Genomic DNA, 21,090 nt, shown 5'->3' with positions numbered 1-21,090 from the left:
AGGAGTGATGGTTGCTGATAATAGGCCCCTGTACGTCTATGTAGATATTCCATAAAAACATTTTATTTGATTTAAATCAGCTGTTTCCAGCTACAATAGTCAGTTACAACATTAACAATGTCTACACTGTATTTCTGATCAATTTGATGTTATTTTAATGCACACAACAACAACAACAAAATATTTTTCTTTCAAAGATTAGATTATAGGAGAAACTCTGGTAGGCCTAAAACATCCTTCCTCACCTCAAGTTCAACTGTCAGAGTCAGGTTGAGTGCCGGTGCGAACTGCGTTCATATCGTAGGCCTGCAGTATAATAGGCCAATACCCACACCTTTTCCCACAAACGTTTCTAAACTGTATTAGGGTAATATCAAAAATCAAGCCAAGCCATTGTTTATTGGGAAAATACGAGAAGCATATTATATTTCGGCAAACACAACATCACAGTTTAAACTTAATTTGGCCAAAGTAAATGGATAAAAAGAATGAAACAAAAGTTTTGAACAGGCTATAACGCAGCAATTACCAAGAAAGGCTAGTGCCTACCATACCCAACAAATGACAGTAATAGGCTAATGATATTTATTTTACAACAGGCCTACTGATAACCTCTTAAACTAAATAAGGAGCACACAATTAAAAAGACAGATCAAACTTTATTCAGCCAACGAAAATATAAACAAAATTAAACATAATAAGTTTAACATATTTAACCCTTGTGTTGTCTTAAGAGTCAAAAATGACCCGCCATTATGTTTAACAGCAGAGAAAACCCTCTAACTGATATTTTTCAACTTGAAATTTGATTACTTTTCCTAGAGCGACCACAACATTAGAAAAAGCGAAACATGTTCATATTTCCATGAAATCTGTACACCACCAGATTACAAAGATTAGTAGTTATAAAATCAGTTACACACACACACGAAATTGAGATTGTGTGCTACTAATTGAACTCAAACTTTCTTGTGCATGTGCAGCATCTCCCCTCCACGACAACAAAATAAAAACAATTTCAGACAAAATAACAATTTCTTGAAAGCATTGTTTACTAATGGGGAATGCAGTCAGAGGCTATAATGGTGCTGCAGATGACAGTCCTCCCAGTTCTCTCTTTGCTGAAGCCACAAGTGCACGTTTCAGTGACCAACAGGTCAAAGATCAGATTTTTTCAGATGTCCAGGAGGAACATTTTTGTCAAAGAACAGCAAAATAACATGGTTCTTGTCACCATATGACAACCAGGGCAGGATGGCAGCACAAAATGTCATAAGGATGACCCCAGGGCCCACAAGACATGCAGTTGCCCAGGACCATCGCCTCAACATTCTACATGTTCATCACACCAGCCATCGAAATAAAAAATAATCCTGGAGATGACAAATTTGGAGGGTTTCTGTAAATATGGAGACAACTGGAAAAGGATGGATGAGATTGACCTGCGTGCCTACATAGGGCTGCTAATCTTAGCGGGTGTGTATACGTCCCGAGGTGAGGCTACATCTAGTCTCTGGGATGCAGAGAGTAGAAGGGCGATTTTCCGTGCCACAATGCCACGTCTTTCACACTTTCTCAAGAATGCTACAATTTGATAACCGAGACCTTCAAGATGTGTGAGAGACAAACTGGCGGCCATAAGAGAGGTCTGGGAGAAGTGGGTGGAGCGTCTACCCTACCTCTACAACCCTGGGCCTGAAGTAACAGTGGATGAGCAACTGGTTCCATTCAGAGGTAAATCTGTAATGCAAGTGATTTTCACTGTTCATTTTATTATGTATTGCTGATTTATGTTCTTCACGTTTTTGTTTTGTGTCTATCTTACTCTTATTGTTTATACACCTTGTGGGTGGGGGCAATGGTTAAAAAAAATGGGATTAAACTAGTATTTTGTGGTTGAATTTCTCATTGTACAGTTTATAAGAATATATCACTACGTTGCCAAAAAAGTTCAAGAGTTGTTTCCCTTCAAAACACCATAGTGCCCTCCAAGCTCGTCATCAAGCTCGAGACCCTGGGTCTCGACCCCGCCCTGTGCAACTGGGTACTGGACTTCCTGACGGGCCGCCCCCAGGTGGTGAGGGTAGGCAACAACATCTCCACCCCACTGATCCTCAACACTGGGGCCCCACAAGGGTGCGTTCTGAGCCCTCTCCTGTACTCCCTGTTCACCCACGACTGCGTGGCCACGCACGCCTCCAACTCAATCATCAAGTTTGCGGACGACACAACAGTGGTAGGCTTGATTACCAACAACGACGAGACGGCCTACAGGGAGGAGGTGAGGGCCCTCGGAGTGTGGTGTCAGGAAAATAACCTCACACTCAACGTCAACAAAACAAAGGAGATGATTGTGGACTTCAGGAAACAGCAGAGGGAACACCCCCCTATCCACATCGATGGAACAGTAGTGGAGAGGGTAGTAAGTTTTAAGTTCCTCGGCATACACATCACAGACAAACTGAATTGGTCCACTCACACAGACAGCATCGTGAAGAAGGCGCAGCAGCGCCTCTCCAACCTCAGGAGGCTGAAGAAATTCGGCTTGTCACCAAAAGCACCCACAAACTTCTACAGATGCACAATCGAGAGCATCCTGTCGGGCTGTATCACCGCCTGGTACGGCAACTGCTCCGCCCACAACCGTAAGGCTCTCCAGAGGGTAGTGAGGTCTGTACAACGCATCACCGGGGGCAAACTACCTGCCCTCCAGGACACCTACACCACCCGATGTCACAGGAAGGCCATAAAGATCATCAAGGACAGCAACCACCCGAGCCACTGCCTGTTCACCCCGCTATCATCCAGAAGGCGAGGTCAGTACAGGTGCATCAATGCTGGGACCGAGAGACTGAAAAACAGCTTCTATCTCAAGGCCATCAGACTGTTAAACAGCCACCACTAACATTGAGTGGCTGCTGCCAACACACTGACTCAACTCCAGCCACTTTAATAATGGGAATTGATGGGAAAGGATGTAAAATATATCACTAGCCACTTTAAAAACAATGCTACCTAATATAATGTTTACATACCCTACATTATTCATCTCATATGTATATGTATATACTGTACTCTATCATCTACTGCATCTTTATGTAATACATGTATCACTAGCCACTTTAACTATGCCACTTTGTTTACATACTCATCTCATATGTATATACTGCACTCAATACCATCTACTGTATCTTGCCTATGCCGCTCTGTACCATCACTCATTCATATATCTTTATGTACATATTCTTTATCCCCTTACACTTGTGTCTATAAGGTAGTAGTTTTGGAATTGTTAGCTAGATTACTTGTTGGTTATTACTGCATTGTCGGAACTAGAAGCACAAGCATTTCGCTACACTCGCACTAACATCTGCTAACCATGTGTATGTGACAAATAAAATTGGATTTGATTTGAAAACTACTTTCTGCAAGTTTCTGCTACTTTCTTAGGCTATACAAGTGCTATCTATTGCAGTACCTTTAGCAAAAGTAATAATAATAAAAAACCTCTAATGAAGTAAAGAAAACAATTATGACAGGTGTTGTGATAAAAACAATTGGTGTCCACTCTAGAGGTCGACCGATTATGATTTTCCAACGCCGATACCGATTATTGGATGACCCCCCCCCCAAAAAAAGCAGATACCGATTTAATCGGCGTATTTTTTAAAAATGTATTTGTAATAATGACAATTACAACAATACTGAATGAACACTTATTTTCACATAATATAATACATCAATAAAATCAATTTAGCCTCAAATAAATAAAACATGTTCAATTTGGTTTAAATAATGCAAAAACAAAGTGTTGGAGAAGAAAGTAAAAGTGCAATATGTGCCATGTTAGAAAGCTAACGTTTAAGTTCCTTGCTCAGAACATGAGAACATATGAAAGCTGGTAGTTCCTTTTAACATGAGTCTTCAATATTCCACGGTAAGAAGTTTTAGGTTGTAGTTATTATAGAAATTATAGGACTATTTCCCTCTATACCATTTGTATTTCATATACCTTTGACTATTGGATGTTCTTATAGGCACTTTAGTATTGCCAGTGTAACAGTATAGCTTCCGTCCCTCTCCTCGCCCCTACCTGGGCTCGAACCAGGAACACATCGACAACAGCCACCCTCGAAGCAGCGTTACCCATGCAGAGCAAGGGGAACAACTACTCCAAGTCTCAGAGCGAGTGACGTTTGAAACGCTATTAGCGCTCACCCCGCTAACTAGCTAGCCATTTCACATCGATTACACCAGACTAATCTCAGGAGTTGATAGGCTTGAAGACATAAACAGCCGCTGGCAAACGCACAAAAGTGCTGTTTGAATGAAAGCTTACGAGCCTGCTGGTGCCAACCATCGCTCAGTCAGACTGCTCTATCAAATCATAGAGTTAGTTAAACATGATAACACACAGAAATACGAGCCTTAGGTCATTAATATGGCCAAATCCAGAAACTATCATCTCGACAACAAGACGTTTATTCTTTCAGTGAAATACGGATTTTCCACCATAATTTGCAAATAAATTCATAAAAAATCCTACAATGTGATTTTCTGGATTTGTTTTTCTAATTTTGTCTGTCATAGTTGGAGTGTACCTATGATGAAAATTACAGGCCTCACTCATCTTTTTAAGTGGGAGAACTTGCACAATTGGTGGCTGACTAAATACTTTTTTGCCCCACTGTATTCCTGTTACATTGCACAACCTTCAATGTTATGTCGTAATTACGTAAAATTCTGGCAAATTAGGCGGCTCAAACTGTTGCATATACCCTGACTCTGCGTGCAATGAACGCAAGAGAAGTGACACAATTTCACCTGGTTAATATTGCCTGCTAACCTGGATATCTTTTAGCTAAATATGCAGGTTTAAAAAAATATACTTCTGTGTATTGATTTTAAGGAAGCCATTGATGTTTATGGTTAGGTACACATTGGAGCAACGATACGCACCGCATCGATTATATGCAATGCAGGACACGCTAGATAAACTAGTAATATCATCAACCATGTGTAGTTAACTAGTGGTTATGATTGATTGTTTTTTTATAAGGTAAGTTTAATGCTAGCTAGCAACTTACCTTGGCTTACTGCATTCGCGTAACAGGCAGTCTCCTCGTGGAGTGCAATGTAATCAGGTGGTTAGAGCGTTGGACCAGTTAAAACTTTTTATGGCTGGTGGGCAGTATTGAGTAGCTTGGATGAAAAGGTGCCCATTGTAAACGGCAAGCTCCTCAGGCTCAGTTGCTAATATATGCACATTATTATTAGTATTGGATAGAAAACACTCTAAAGTTTCCAAAACTGTCGAAATATTGTCTGTGAGAATAACAGAACTGATATTGCAGGCGAAACCCTGAGGAAAATCAAGGCAGGAAGTGGCTTCCATTTGGAAAATTCCATGTTCCATAGCCTCCCCTTGCTCCATTTAAAGGGATATTAACCAGATTCCTTTTCCTGTCGCTTCCTCAAGGTGTCAACAGTCTTCAGACATAGTTTCAGGTTTTTATTTTGAAAAATGAGCCAGAACGATAACATCGCGTCAAGTGGTCACATGAGTTTATCTCGCACAACAGAGTTTGGATAGGTATTGCTTTTCCCTCTCCTACTGTAAAAGACATTTGCAGCTGATATATTATCGATTATATATTTTTAAAACAACCTGAGGATTGATTATAAAAAACTTGACATGTTTCTGTGGACATTATGGAAACTATTTGGAATTTGTCTGCGTTGTTGTGACCGCTCTTTCCTGTGGATTTCTGAACATAACGCGACAAACAAACGGAGGTATTTTGGATCTAAAAATAATCTTTATGGAACAAAAGGAACATTTGTTGTGTAACTGGGAGTCTTGTGAGTGAAAACATCCCAAGATCATCAAAAGGTAAACGATTAATTTGATTGCTTTTCTGATTTGTGTGACAGAGCTACCTGATGCTAAGTGTACTTAATGTTTTATCGTTCGATCGATAAACTTCCACAAACACTTGGATTGCTTTCGCTGTAAAGCATCATTTCAAAATCTGACACGACAGGTGGATTAACAAAAGGCTAAGCTGTGTTTTCCTATATTGCACTTGTGATTTCATGAATATAAATATTTATAGTAATATTTATTGTATGTAGTGCTATGCAATTCAGCGGATGTTGATGACACTTATCCTAATATCGGGATTGCAGCCATAACAAGTTAACTGTAAGGTTGCAAGATTGAATCCCCCGAGCTGACAAGGTAAAAATCTGTCGTTCTGCCCCTGAACGAGGCAGTTAACCCACCGTTCCTAGGCCGTCATTGAAAATAAGAATGTGTTCTTAACTGACTTGCCTAGTTAAATAAAAGGTGTAAAAAAAAAATATATATATATATATATACATTTTTTTTTTTTTAATCGGCCAAATCGGTGTCGAAAAATACCGATTTCCGATTGTTATGAAAACTTGAAATCGGCCATTCCGATTAATCGGTCGACCTCTAGTCCAGTCTGTCTGCATTGTGAAGAGGGAAAACCCAGATATTCACAAAGTTTGTGATTAATGACAGGTTGTTTCTTCATGCAAAATAGATTTGAGGTTTAAAATTCAATTAATAAGCTGCTTAATTTTAGGGGTTTAGTGAAGGCGGGTCATTTTTGACCCTTAGGACAAGGGGAGTATTCGGAATGTTAAGACTACACAGGGGTTAAAGAACTTGGTTGTATTAATACATTGGCCTACAATAACAACAATGAAATACAATAATAAGGATAAAACAAATTATTATAAATACTCCAGAATTGTATCCTATAGCGAGTTTAGCCGCATCAACATTCTTGTCATCTTTGTCCGCAACCACTTTTCCATATTTAGGACATTCCCCTGGTAGCAGGGGCTCCAGACTAACATTTTCCCCTGGTGGAACTGTTTTTCAGTCTGTGGCACCAGCCCATGATTTGGTCAAACTATTTTGTTTATTTTTTCATGACGCAACAAGATTGTAAAACTATCAGAAAACAGATTTTTTTTTTCTCCCAGGAAAGGAGAGTGTCTCGCTTGACACAGCAGCAGGCCCCAGCTAAAAAAGGTACAGGCAGGCAGACACCTTCATTACAGGAAACATGAGGATAATGTACTTACCTTTTGTCCAAATCATGGTTTCAGCCTCCAACCTTTATGTTTTAGTGAGGTTAATGAATGTGCAGCCAGCAACGACACGACCAATCATTTTATTTTACTCGCACAGCCAAGTGCGGCATGTAGCCTAGTGGTTAGAGCGTTGGACTAGTAACTGAAAGGTTGCAAGATCGAATCCACAAGCTGACAAGGTAACAATCTGTCGTTCTGCCCCTGAACAAGGCAGGTAACCCACTGTTCCTAGGCCGTCATTGAAAATAAGAATTGGTTCTTAACTGACTTGTCTATTTAAATAAAGGTTCAAATATATATATTTTTTAAAGTAAAGGGTTGGTGACTAAATGGTCACAGTCTGGAGTCCTGCCTTGTAAGCTTTTCAGTATAGACATACTCTCCAACTTTCATTTTAGGCCAAGGCTCCTTTCTTGCTTTCTCTCTCCCAGCAGCACAATTGGCCGGCTACAATTACAATTACCGGCTAACGGAAACACTGCTCCACCCCTCAAATCAACACATTAACCAATCATGTGGGGGGCCTGTAATATGGGAGGGGGGAATAACTGATTGGACAGGGTCCTACCTCTCTGCCAGGTGACCTTGGCGGGGTCGAGGTCGAGACGGACAAAGGAGCTGACCTCCTGGGGCGTGAGAGCACTGGGGTCAATCTCACTGATGCCCAAACGCTAGAGCAGGAGAGAGAGAGAAATGATAATGTCAACAACAGCTTATGAATCATGCAGTGGTAAAGCCAGCAGCATAGCACCTGCATCCCACTGCTGGCAGACCTCTGAAGCTAAGAAGGGTTAGTCCCTGGATGGGAGGCCAGATGCTACTGGAAGTGGAGTTTGAGGGCCAGTAGGAGGCACTCTTTCCTCTGGTCCAAAAAAAAGTATATCCCAGGTCAGTGATTGGGGTCATTGCCCTGTGTAGGGCACCGTGTTTTAAACGGGTGTCCTGACTCTCTGTCACTAAAGAAAATGAGGGATACAAAGTGTATTGAAAGCAGGTGCTTCAACACAGGTGTGGTTCCTGAGTTAATTAAGCAATTAACATCCCATCATGCTTAGGGTCATTTAGACACATTCCCAGTAGCCCATTATTCTGGCTACCATTGCTAGAAGAGATCTCAGTGACTTTTCCCAGAGGGGTCTCAAAGGAGCATGGAGGTTAAAGGGTATGTGTGTCTCAGTCACCAGATCTCAACTCAATAGAACCCTTATGGGAGACTCTGGAGCAGTGCCTAAGAGTGTTTTCCATTAACAAAATACTAAATTATGACATTTCTGGCAGAAGACAGACGGATCTTTCATTTATGTCTAGTCCTAGATCACCTTCATTAGACAATTCTTAAGAGACTCCTCCAGTACTTCTCCCTCAAAGCTCTTCCACTCTGTCGGTTTCCCTCCCTCTTCCACATATCTTCAAACGGATAAATATTTCACATCCTCCTGAACTTCACCACTCAAGTCTTCCTCAAGTTGTGTGTTTGTGTCTCTGAGGCTGTGTGCTGGTTCGGAGGACCTCACGCCTCCATCTCCTATCTGTTTGTTATGGTTTAACAGTAAGCCGGACTGCTATCAACACTCCTATAAAAGACCTATGGTAAACCATAGAGTCCTATGTTACTCTAACTGTAATCCAAACAGATGAGTGGTGATGTTGAGGGGATAGTGCTGCAGAGTGGGAGGTACTATGAAGGGACTTTGGACGACCAGTAAATCAGCTCACTGAGGCCACCTAGTGGAGGTCTTAGGGACATAACTGGGCGAGGTAACTGAACAATAGCCAGTACACATAGGACCTTAGGCAGTGAATTGGGTGGACTTACACGTAGCCTGGAAATCTGTATGGGAGAGAAGCGCCTGACTCCGTTCACTGAGGGGACCAGTCTGCTGTACAGAGCCTGGAGAGATGGAACCGTAAAAGAGAATATATCAAGTGGTGATTTCATAATTCATACACAATATGGAAGTTAAATGGGTCCTGTGACAACATTGTGATCTCACTAGTGTCACATTTAGGCATCTAACAATGCTTTGAAGGGATTTGCATGGAATAACTTATTTATACACTGACATATCCCTCCTATACGATGTTCACCTAATAAGGAATTCCCCTCGACCACAAATTGGGGAAAACAAACATGCTTTCCCATTAAACCCTAGTGTAAAAGTAACAACTTAGTTATATGTAAATAACATAACACGCCAAAAAGCTGGAGTGTTGTTCAATGTACATGTAACCAGGGCAAAAGTCTCGACGTACGAGTCGCAATGCTCCGACAGAGTAATAGAGCCTGCGAGAAGAGCCCTGTGGTTTCAGGCTACTCTGCATGGGAGATTGTGGGGAACCGGTGTCCAGGTAGGCTACAGGTAGTTGTGCGTGGAAAACCGTTATACCATAGGAAAGACATTTAACTCGTTTAGTATAGTTCGTTTAACTCCTCACTACTTGCATCTGTATAGTACGTTTGTTTGTGCTGTTGGTCATGGCTAGCATAACGGCTAGCATAATGTTCCGGTCGGTAGCTAGCTAGCTAGCACTCACATGGCTGCTAGCACCGCCAAGAAAGGGGCACGAGTCCCTACAATATTATGTTTTTTTTAAGTAGTGAAAACGCTCGGGAACAGGCGATGTTGAAAAGCAATCTTCAGACATGTGCTTTTCTTAAATGTAGTTTTATAATTGTCTTAAACAAGCAGACAAGAAAATGGAGTTCAAATGTTGCGGCTATCTAATACTACTGGGAATACACTGAAACTATTTACATTGTGATGTCAATATCATTTTTAGGACAACTCTGCATTCTGATGGCATAACTCTCCATTGTGATGTCAGAATCACTCTGAATTATGACATCACTGTCACCTTGTCTTTTTGGGTGGCCTCGTGCAGCATCCGGGCATCAATGGCAGCAGCCACCAGGTTATTGGCTGCAGTGATTGCATGGATATCACCTGTCAAATGGAGGTTGAACTGAGAGAGAGAAGGTGGGACAAAGAGAGAGAGAGAACGATGGTGGAACAGAGAGACAAAGAGAGAGAGAGAGATAAAGGTGGGACAGAGAGACAAAGATATAAAGAAGATGGGACAGAGATAAAGGGACAGAGAGACAAAGAGAGAGAGAAGAGTGAGCAAAAAGAGAGCAAGTCATCAGATTCAAAAGTGAAATAACTACAGAAGTGAAAACTCAATTTAATGAACTCAATGAATTTCATGGAACAGAGTAGAGTTTCATAGAAAACCAAGAGGGAGGGTTATATGCAATTTCAATCAGGCTATATGCCATGTCTCATACTGTGACTATGAACTCATGTTGCCCTATACTTGACTGGACCCCCACCTCTGTGACTACACTACGACACACAAAGATCACAATACAGTCAGTGCCTTTACAGTCCAACAGACTCCATCATGTAGTTTAAAGATCCATTTAACAGCCACTGGAGTATTGAGGAGAGAAAGAGAGCGAAGGGGGGGGAGTTCAACGGTGCTGGTGTTTGTGTTGAAGGCAGGGAGGCTAGGAGGCTGAAGAGCCTTCTCTGAAGTGTCTGTCTCTCTGACTTTGAAGTCTGACGCCTCCCTCCCCATATCCCTCCCTCCAGCTCTCACCCTCCACCTTGTCTCTTCACGCACACTTTAGTCACAGAGAATGTTATGCACGCCTTGGGGGGGTGTGTGTGTGTATAGTTTAAACATTGGTGTGTTTGTGTAGCCCCTTTGAAGCCGTGGGTCCAGCTGAGAGCTGCCTGTGTGTGTCTCTTACCTCCTCCATAGGGATGACCTGGGCATATCCCCCTCCCGCGGCGCCCCCTAGGGGAACACACAGACAAAACACACAGTGAGAGCGAGACAACAGGCACAAGGGAGACAGGAGTACTGCTGAGCTGTGGACTAAGTAAACTACTCCACCTCCATCCCCTTACAATCTGAACAAAGATGTTAACAATTAGCGTCACACAGACAACATTCCCTTACCATTCTCCTCATAAGAAGCAGATGGATATGTGAACAGATTCATTTATTAGCATAGATATCTCTAACATTGATATACGAGTAGAGATCTGCCCTCTCTGACCTTTGACCCCAAAGGTGGGCCCCTGAGAGGGCTGTCTGAGGCAGGCGAAGGAGTTGAGCTTGAGGTGGGCAGAGAGCGCCTGGACCAGGCCAATGACCACCGTGCTCTTACCCTCCCCCAGGGGGGTCGGAGTGATACTGGTGTTGGAGAGAAAAGAGATAACATTAAGAGAAACGTACACACACTAATAGAGTATAGTTCTAGAATGAGGGACTCAAAGCAGTTGGACTAATTCATGTGACCAATTGGTATCTCGCTGGACATTATAGAGATGAATAAATCAAATATAAAAGTGAGAACCCTGTGAGACCTATTAAAAATGGACTTAAAATGTCATCCTTCTTTTAACCCAATGTTGCCCAGTTTGTGGTAAAAGGTGGGAAAAGAGGGAAGAAAAAGGTAGAGGCACTTTCTCTCTCCCTATCCGGTGAACATGCTCTCTTCTTCTGACAACAATTGAGTGAGGCCCCTCAGGGAACAAAGACGTCTCCTTAAGAAGATCGAGAGTGTGTGTGTGAGACCGAGGGAAGTAAGAGCCGGATAGTGAATCAGTGTGTACAGAGCCTTCAGAAAGTAATCAGACCCCTTGACTTATTCCACATTTGTTGTGTTACAGCCTGGATTAAATTGACTTTTTTCCTCACCCATCTACACAACTCCATTTTGACAAAGTGAAAACGTGTTTTCAGAAATGTTTGCAAATTCATTGAAAGCGAAATACAGAAATATCTTACATAAGTATTCACACCCTAGTCAATACATGTTAGAATAAACTTTGGCAGCGATTACAGCTGTGAGTCTTTCTGGTTAAGTCTAAGAGTTTTGCACACCTGGATTATACAATATTTGGACATGTATTTGTTTAATTCTTCAAGTTCTGTAAAATTGATAATTTACTAGACAGTCATTTACAAGTCTTGCAATAGATTTAAACCGATTTAAGTCAAAACTCAAACTAGGCCACTCAGGAAAATTCAAATGTCATCTTGGTAAGCAACTCATGTATATTTGGCCTTGTGTTTAAGGTTATTGTCCTGCTGAAAGGTGAATTTCTATCCCAGTGTCTGGTCTAGACTGAACCAGGTTTTCCTCTAGGATTTTGCCTGTATTTAGCTCTATTCTGTTTATTTTTATCTAAAAAAAATCTATTTTTAAAGATATATGTATGTAGTTCTTGCCGATGACAAGCATATCCATAACATAATGCAGCCACCACCCTGCTTGAAAACATGAGTGATACTCAGTGATGTGTTGTATTTGCCCCCCCAAAAATAACACTTTGTATTCAGGTCATAAAGGTCATTTTTTGCAGTTTTACTTTAGTGCCTTATTGCAAACGGGATGCACGTTTTGGCATATTTTTATTCTGTACAGGCTTCCTTTTCACTCTGTCATTTAGGTTAGTATTGTGGAGTAACTACAATGTTCTATCACAGCAATTAAACTATGTAACTGTTTAATAGTCACCATTGGCCTCATGGTGAAATCCCTGAGCAACTGAGTTAGGAAGGACGCCTGTATCTTTCTAGTGACTGGGTGTATTGATACACCATCCAAAGTGTAATTAATAACTTCACCATGCTCAAAGGGATATTGAATGTCTGCTTGAAAAAAAAATCCCATCAACCAATAGGTGCCCTTCTTTGCGAGGCATTGGATAACCTCCCTGGAATTTAGTTGAATCCACATTTGAAATTCACTGCTCACCTTATAGATAATTGTATGTGTGTGGTACAGAGATGAGGTAGTCATGAGGTAGGTAAAGCTCTGCCTTATCTCAGCTCACTGGTCACGATAACACCCACCCGTAGCACGCGCTCCAGCAGGTATATCTCACTGCTCATCCCCAAAGCCAACACCTGCTTTGGCCGCCTTTCCTTCCAGTTCTCTGCTGCCAATGACTGGAACAAATTGCCAAAAATCGCTGAAGCTGGAGACTTATATTTCCCTCACTAACTTTAAACATCAGCTATCCGAGCAGCTAACTGATCGCTGCAGCTGTACATAGCCCATCTGTAAATATCCCACCCAATCTACCTACCCCACCCCCATATTGTTTGTATGTACTTTTATGCTCTTCTGCACACCAGTATTTCTACTTGCACATCATCATCTGCTCATCTATCACTCCAGTGTTCATTTGCTAAACTGTAATTACTCCGTTATTATGGCCTGTTTATTGCCTTACCTCCTCACGCCATTTGCACAATGTATCTAGACTTTATTTTTTTCCTATTGTGTTATTGACTGTATGCTTGTTTATCCGATGTGTAACTCTGTGTTGTTGTTTGTGTCACACTGCTTTGCTTTATCTTGGCCAGGTCGCAGTTGTAAATGAGAACGTGTTCTCAACTGGCCTACCTGGTTAAATAAAGGTGTTCTCAACTGGCCTACCTGGTTAAATAAAGTTTAAATAAAAAATTAAATAAATAAAAAGTAATTCAAAAATCATGTTAAACACCATTATTGCACACAGAGTGAGTCCATGCAACTTACTATGTGACTTGTTAAGCACACTTGTACACCTAAACTTATTTAGGCTTGCCATATCAAACGAGTTGAACATTTATTGACTCAAGACATTTCAGCTTTTCATTTTTTATACATTTGTAAATATGTCTCCAAACGAATCTCCACTGACATTAAAAGGGGTCATGTGTGTAGGCCAGTGACACAAAATTCCGGCTATAACAAAAAAAATGTGGAAAAAGTCAAGGGGTGTGAATATTTCTGAATACACTATGTGTTTATGTGACAGTGTGTGGGAGTGTGTGTGTGTATGCTTGTAGCATTGGGTTGGAGAAATAAAGAGTGTTTAGCGCATTAGAACCTGTGTGTGTGTGTGTATGCTTGTAGCATTGGGTTGGAGAAATAAAGAGTGTTTAGCGCATTATAACCTGTGTGTGTGTGTGTGTGTGTGTGTGTGTTGCTGCCGGTCTGCCAGGGGTTGCATTCCTCAGCCAGACACATGAAAGGAGGCAGTGGGGCCTGATCTGTCAGAGCAGCAACGTTCACACACCCTTCAAAGAGGGGCCGGCCCTGACCGCCAGGGGCCCTGACAGGTATGAGGAAAGGCTCCACGGTCTCCTGACCCCTATCCATCTCCAAGAAGAAGAAAAAAATATATATCTTCCTCTCTGTTTAGCCATCTAAAAGAAAAAAACCTACTGGCAGCTCACTCTCTCTCGTAGAATTTGACAAGAGGAAACCCAAACAACCTAGTTCCCAGGCATTTGTAGTAAAACTAACAGTGAGCACATTTCTGTGAGCAGTGTAGTGAGAATAGAGATGGAATCGGGGGGTAGAAACACAAATGTGCAAAGGGGTGAAGTTCAAACTAGAATAAATTCCTTGCCCAGACGGACGGTAAGACTCACCCAGCCACCAACACATATTTCCCATCAGGCTGTTCTCTGAGGCGATCCAGGAGTGAGAGGCGGACCTTAGCTTTGGTTCTGCCATAGGCCTCAGTCTCTTCCTGCAGCAGGCCTATCTCTTGGGCCAGCTGGTCCACAGGCTTAGGGGTCTGGGCACGGGAGATCTCTATGTCACTGTGGAGGAATGGGTGGACAAGTTACCCCAGACCTTATAATACAATATTATCTAAACATCGCTTAGAATACTGAGAGAGGTCCTTTTGTGAGATCTCCTACACTTGAGCTGAGGTTTGTCAAGGCAAGAAGAGATGTTGCCTCTCTTAGCATCATTCAAAGGTTGTGCAAATGGGAGCTTTGTGTTTTGTATAGAGGGATGTGGTTAGTTCCTGGGTTGCCCCAGGTAGCCCAGTGACACGGGTACATCCTGGTTCTTACCTGGGTACAGGTGACAGTGGCTGCAGCTTGAGGCTGCGGAGTGTCCAGGGTCTGTACTGTTGTCCCTGGGCCCAACGACTGCTGCTTTGCACCACGTTCTGCATCCGGAGGGCTGCTGTTAGGGGTCCCACTCCAGACATCTCCATTCCATGATCTTCTGAGACATACAATGTTATAACAACTCAATAATAAGGTTAAAACAGTTGCATACTGAATTTCTATCTACAGTACATTCGGAAAGTATTCAGACCCCTTCCCTTTTTGGTACGTTACAGCCGTATTCTAAAATTGATTAAATGTATTTTCCCTCAATCTACACACAAGAAGACCCCATAATGACAAAGCAAAACAGGTTTTTAGAAATGTCTGAAGTTGTTATACAAATAAAAATGAGGCCTTCATGGTAGAGTGGCCAGACGGAAGCTACTCCTCAGTATAAGGCACGACAGCCCGCTTTGAGTAAGCCAAAAGGCACCTTAAAGGACTCAGACCATGAGAAACAAGATTCTCTGGTCTGATTAAAACACAAATTAACTATTTTGTCTGAATGCCAAGCATCACGTCTGGAGGAAACCTGGCACCATCCCTATGGTGAAGCATGGTGGTGGCAGAATCATGCTGTGGGGATCTTTTTTAGCAGCAGGGCCGGGCACAGTGCGCGCTAACCAAGGTTGCCAGGTACACGGTGTTTCCTCCGACACATTGGTGCGGCTTGCTTCCGGGTTGTATGGCGCTGTGTTAAGAAGCAGTGCGGCTTGGTTGGGTTGTGTATCGGAAGTTGTAGTGATGAGACAAGATAGTAGCTACTAAAACAATTGGATACCACGAAATTGGGGAGAAAAAGGGGTAAAAGAAAAAAAAGAATTTAAAAAATAAAATAGCTGTGCAGCGACACTCCCCATCCAACCTGACAGAGCTTGAGAGGATCTGCAGAGGAGAAGGGGAGAAACTCCTCAAATACAGGTGTGCCAAGCTTGTATCGTCATACCCAAGAAGACTTGAGGCTGTAATCACTGCCAAAGATGCTTCAACAAAATACTGAATAAATACATAAATGTGATATCAGTTTTTTTTATACATTGGGGGGGGGGGGGGTGGTCTAAAAACCTGTTATTGTTATGTCATTATGAGGTATTGTATGCAGATTGATAAGATACTTAAAATCTATTTTTGAATTAGGCTGAAACGTAACAAATGTGGAAAAAGTAAAGGGGTCTGAATACTTTCCGAATGCACTGTATATTGCAGAATCTATCCAGCAGTGAATTAACTCATTAAAAGCATATTGTGACCAAGCAGTTCTGTAATGTACCTATGATGAAGATGTTCCCCCTGATTGACACAGGTCAGTCCTACCTGTCATAAGAGCGGAGCCACAGTGGATGACTGCAGTCCCAGGTCTCAGCCATGTGGGAGGGACATCCATATGCCCTGCAGCCAACAGGACTACAGCGTTCGCCTGCATCACCCAGGCAAGAGAAAAGAAGAGAGAAAAGAAGATGGAGAAAGAGGGGACAGAGTGAGACAAAATGTAGGGAAGTGAGCAAACTAATTCAAATTACATCCTTCAGTAGTTCAAGTACAGGGTAATAGATGCAGATAGGTTTGACTTTAATCTCTGCAGGTCTTCAAAGCTCTGTCAGTCTAATCATGGCATGACAGCAATCAAACACACCTCACATGTTTCAGGGTATTGCCTCAATTAGAGCTACACTGCCACCGAGTGGTCAAAACACAAAGTGTCTATTGAAACATGTACGTGTGCCTTGTGAAGGTGAATGTGTGTGTATACCTGTTTCTGAAGAACCTCAGAGCTCCTCCGGCTGTGGAGGACCACCATACCTCTTCTCTGCATCAGGCATTGCAGGGCCACCCCAAGGGGTCCTTCACCCCCCACCACCAACACAATCCTCCCCTCCATAGGGGTGTCTACGGAAACAGGAAAATATGGTATAAGATAAATACAGTATATTTTTACTCAACAGTACAATATAAATTTATCTCATATTCCTAGAATAGTCCCTCCCGGGGTTCCATAAAAGTGAGAGTCTTCAGTAGTCTAGTGTTTTTCTTATGGTGTAATAGTTTGGTGTCATCGTTTCATTGGACTATATCCATATGTGGATCATCTTCCCTAAACTAATAGCAAAGCTATTTCAACTGGATAGTAATCCAATCCATACACTACAATTTGAACACAAAAATGATTTGACATATGGTACGTACTCGCTAGGCTTATCAGTGATGAAGAACTCTAGCTGCTTGACTTAAGTTACACATAGTGGTCTCCGTTGCTGGTATGCTCTGAATTACTCCAGTCTAGTTTAAGTAGCAGTCTGACACTTTCTCTGCTCACCATGTCTGGCCAGCAGCTCCATGACAGCGTTGGCCATGGGGGGTATGAAGCCCTGGTTCATATCTCCTCGCACCAGCCTCCCCACATTCAGGTCTGACACCCTACAGTATAGACAGGACACACACGCATAAAGTAGGGCACAAGTAGTAGACATTGCTAGTGTAGCGTTGGCAGTAGGCTGGCCAGGTGGTTTTAGAATAGTCCTCATATTGTGCATTATGAATAAGCAAAAACTGGGTAGGGTTACAGTATAGATCAAATGTGATTTATGTACAATTACAATCCATGGCACAGCATGGGTGATGGTGGTAGTAGTAACTGTATAATCCAGCCAAGGCTATGACCCTAACAATGCTCTATGGCCCAACAGTGGTTTAACCTTAAAAATGACGTCTGTCGTTGTAAGGCAACTCTTGTCATCCTATAATAGGGAATGTTTCTCTGTCATTGGGTCATGTTTTAGTTGCTCTACAATAACCCATAGTACTGTCTCTCTGACGGGCTGTTAATGTCCTGCAGCACATTCTGATTTGGACAAAATTCAAGGCAGCATGGCAGAAAATGCATTGAAACTCCACAGGGCAAGAGGCACACGAAGCCAGGACAGAAAGGGACAGGCGTCAACAGATGAATTAATGGTAAAGCTCTGATACCTGTGTGGTAATATTGTAATTACACTAATTAAAACATTGTACAAACATGTTGTTATAGAAAGTACGCTGAGCTGTGTTTGTAATGAATGAGTTACCCGTCCACGTCCTTCTCTGGTCTGAGTGTGTTGAGGACCCGGCTGGTGAGGGAGGCAGGGGGGAGGTGGAGGTACACACCATGCACCCTGGGATCCTCATTCAGCTTCAACACCTCCTCTATAATCTACACAAATAAAGAAAGAGGGTGTCGGGGAGAGGGATAAGGACGGGGTGGAATTTGGAGGGAGAAATTACTTCAGTTAAATCATAAAGGTAAACTAGCAAGAATGTGGCCCTTGATGTCTAGAAGTGTGCACTCTGAAGGTGAGAGGTCAACCACTCAGGCAACTGATAGTGACCTCAGCTGCCCCTGGAAAGAGAGTGGGTTAGTGGAAGTAAAGAAACATAGAGGGAGAGAGGAGAAGAAAGAAAACACATGCACCGAGGACATAGTGAAAGTAGAGCAGCAGACACCTCAGACACGCTCACGGAAATCCAGACATCCACTAGACCCATTCCAAAGATATCCATATTCACCTAATACACACAGGACCATGATCATCACCCTACTATGGAAAAGGTCATTCCCAGGTCTACAGCTGAGAAGGAAGGAACCTCATAAACGTACGGTGTTGAAAGAGATTCAACAATTTCCTACAACAACTATCTAGTACTCGGGGGAGATCCATGACATTGTGTCCAATACTTATTGATCATTGAGAGAGACTTTGGCTTGACTCATTAGACAGGTAATGGAAGAACAAGATATGCAGATGCATTCACCTGACACACACACAGTAAAGTGAATGTCAGGCAGAATTTGACTTGCAGGGAAGGGTGGGAAGAAGGCAACCGCCAATGATGTGATGTCCAATCACAGTGAGTGTTGTTGGATTGTGGTGGGAATTTGTGTAGTAGGTATTAGCTGGTTTGACTCACCTCATCTTCAGTGCATTCTCTGGGCAAGCAGATCTGAGTAACATTCAGGCCAATCTATGAAACGAGGGATTCAGGGAAATGAACAGTGGGAAAACACCAACAGGTAACTTGACTCCTACTGAAAGGGTAGCGTAATAGTAAAATTACTTTTTTTGAACTAAAGAGAAACAGAATCACTTAATGTACCTTTCCAGCCATCTTCTTGTTGAGCTCCAGTAAACGGTCATCCTCATCTGCCTTTGAGACGAGAATACAAAGCCTTGAGCAACATAGACACACACCAAAAGGTTCAATAAAACAATCACGGGGGAGCCTATAATAACCCATCAATACCCAGCCCACCTGACCACGGCCAAGCACAGCAGCAATATCTAAGGCCACCATGACCTACAGACGGCCTGTTTACCTGTATGATAGCCAGCGTAGGTTTGAGTGCAGGGTGGCCCCTCTGCAAAGCCACCATCTCCTCTTTGGTCCTTTGAACATTCTCCCTGCAAGAGAAACCAGATTCAGAAAAACCCACATATATTCATTCACATGTAGTCCTAGGGGCAAGCTATGGAGGAAGCAGCCGAAAACAAAAGAGAATCCTTGGCATGACAATGTCGATCACACACTTTTCAAGCAACTGGTAGTCAAGCTTTATCATTATGATTGGATTGTAGTCAGATATCATGTTTGGAAGTGTAAATCTAGATTGTATTGGTGGCTACAGTGACAGTTTGATCATTCAAATAAAAGGGATTGAATCACAAAAGAAAAGCGACATATGCAAATATTTTGTGAAATGATACTTGTGACCATGTTATTAGTAATAATTACATAAACTTTCCCTTACAGAGTGTGTGGGGACTTTGTGATCAGTGCCACGTTGCTGTGCCAAGTAGCCTACTACTGGAGGTTGAGTCAAAGCCAGCCATGGGGAATGGGGATTGTACACTACATACGGCGACCATCATGTAAATGTTTTATTGTGGAACATTTGTTTGTAGTCTTTACCGGAAACGTTTTCATGTATCAGTTACAATTTGTTGCAATTACACGTGTGTGAAACATACATGCCAGCATGGGAGTAAGAACAGTGGACAATTGCATCAGTTGGGTGGTAGTAGTTGGTCAGCAGCTCCTTAAAAGATGCCGATCAAACGCGGGAAGCTCAAGTTATTAAGACGAACTACTGCAGCAACTTTAATGAAACTGGCTACATCCCACATGAAATACAACATTGCAAGTAGCGTGGATGTTCGCTGTATTCATCGAATAAGATGCTAACGTTAGCTGGCTCAACTACCAAGTTGGCTACATTCAGGAAATAAGTGAGATGGCCATTCGTTCATGTTACGAATGGCTGACTGAAATATATTGAAAGGCTTTGTTTACCTGATAGTGTTTTCGTAGCCCGGTCCATCCGTTTGCTTTCCTAACTTGGGCGCTTTTTCCGCGGAGGTAGTGCCGCTTACGGAACTAGCAGCCCGGAGAAGCAACTGGCTGTTGCTGGATGGACCTAGCCGTAGGGAGCTCTTCGCCAAGCCGAACACCCGGACTCCCGTACGAGGTTGGTGTACGGATGGGGTCGGTAAATTGCGGCAGGCATGGCGAAGTGTAGAAAGCCTCATGATGATTCTGATGAAATAACGGGTTGTTGATGTTAACTACCGACTGGTGAGACTCGGAACCCGTGATATTAAAGAAACCGGTAGTGGTTGAGACACTATGCAAGCAGCGTGCTGGTAAAGCGAGGAGCAGCCCACGGGCCACCCCCTTATTTTTTTTATTGCGGTTTGTATGTGGGTGTTATATTAAACAGAGGGAGTAAAATGTAGGCAAGCAATACAGAACAACTACTAGTCGAATAAGACATGGGAGAGATGACGAATTTTTGCAAATATATTTATTTATGGACTAATTCACTTGAAACAAATAGCCAAACCGAAGACATTACTCTAGTGCCTCCCCTGCGATCAAACCGCCATAAAAAAAAATGAAACGCAGTTTAAGGTGATAATCGACAGCTGCCTTTTCACCCAAAATGTAGGCTAGACTTTGCTGCGCTACAAGTCCTATGACTTACTGTGAAAATTGGGATGGGATGTAGTA

General features: G+C 42.5%; 1 protein-coding gene across 2 annotated transcripts in view; it reads right to left on the bottom strand.

Annotated features, from left to right (window-relative positions):
* The window catches only part of mthfd1l (methylenetetrahydrofolate dehydrogenase (NADP+ dependent) 1 like), a 94,214-nt gene extending 73,472 nt beyond the window's left edge, over positions 1 to 20,742 (bottom strand). The window contains exons 1-15 of one of the 2 annotated variants that reach the window (XM_029676454.2): positions 20,374 to 20,742; positions 19,400 to 19,484; positions 19,180 to 19,230; positions 18,994 to 19,047; positions 18,114 to 18,238; positions 17,366 to 17,466; positions 16,802 to 16,938; positions 16,366 to 16,468; positions 15,010 to 15,166; positions 14,575 to 14,748; positions 11,198 to 11,334; positions 10,886 to 10,932; positions 9,988 to 10,095; positions 8,948 to 9,022; positions 7,700 to 7,802 (exon numbers count right to left, since the gene is read on the bottom strand). In XM_029676454.2, coding sequence (XP_029532314.1) covers positions 7,700 to 7,802; positions 8,948 to 9,022; positions 9,988 to 10,095; positions 10,886 to 10,932; positions 11,198 to 11,334; positions 14,575 to 14,748; positions 15,010 to 15,166; positions 16,366 to 16,468; positions 16,802 to 16,938; positions 17,366 to 17,466; positions 18,114 to 18,238; positions 18,994 to 19,047; positions 19,180 to 19,230; positions 19,400 to 19,484; positions 20,374 to 20,609 — 1,693 coding nt within the window. In that variant the 5' untranslated portion in view covers positions 20,610 to 20,742. The remainder of the gene's footprint in view (positions 1 to 7,699; positions 7,803 to 8,947; positions 9,023 to 9,987; positions 10,096 to 10,885; positions 10,933 to 11,197; positions 11,335 to 14,574; positions 14,749 to 15,009; positions 15,167 to 16,365; positions 16,469 to 16,801; positions 16,939 to 17,365; positions 17,467 to 18,113; positions 18,239 to 18,993; positions 19,048 to 19,179; positions 19,231 to 19,399; positions 19,485 to 20,373) is intronic. The other variant, XM_029676455.2, reaches the window with a different exon arrangement.
* Between the last annotated feature and the right edge of the window lie 348 nt (positions 20,743 to 21,090).

The sequence above is a fragment of the Oncorhynchus nerka genome, linkage group LG13 (genome assembly GCF_034236695.1).
Source record: "Oncorhynchus nerka isolate Pitt River linkage group LG13, Oner_Uvic_2.0, whole genome shotgun sequence".
NCBI lineage: Eukaryota > Metazoa > Chordata > Actinopteri > Salmoniformes > Salmonidae > Oncorhynchus > Oncorhynchus nerka.
The sequence above is the reverse complement of the archived record's forward strand: the minus strand, read 5'-3'. Positions and strand labels throughout refer to the sequence as shown.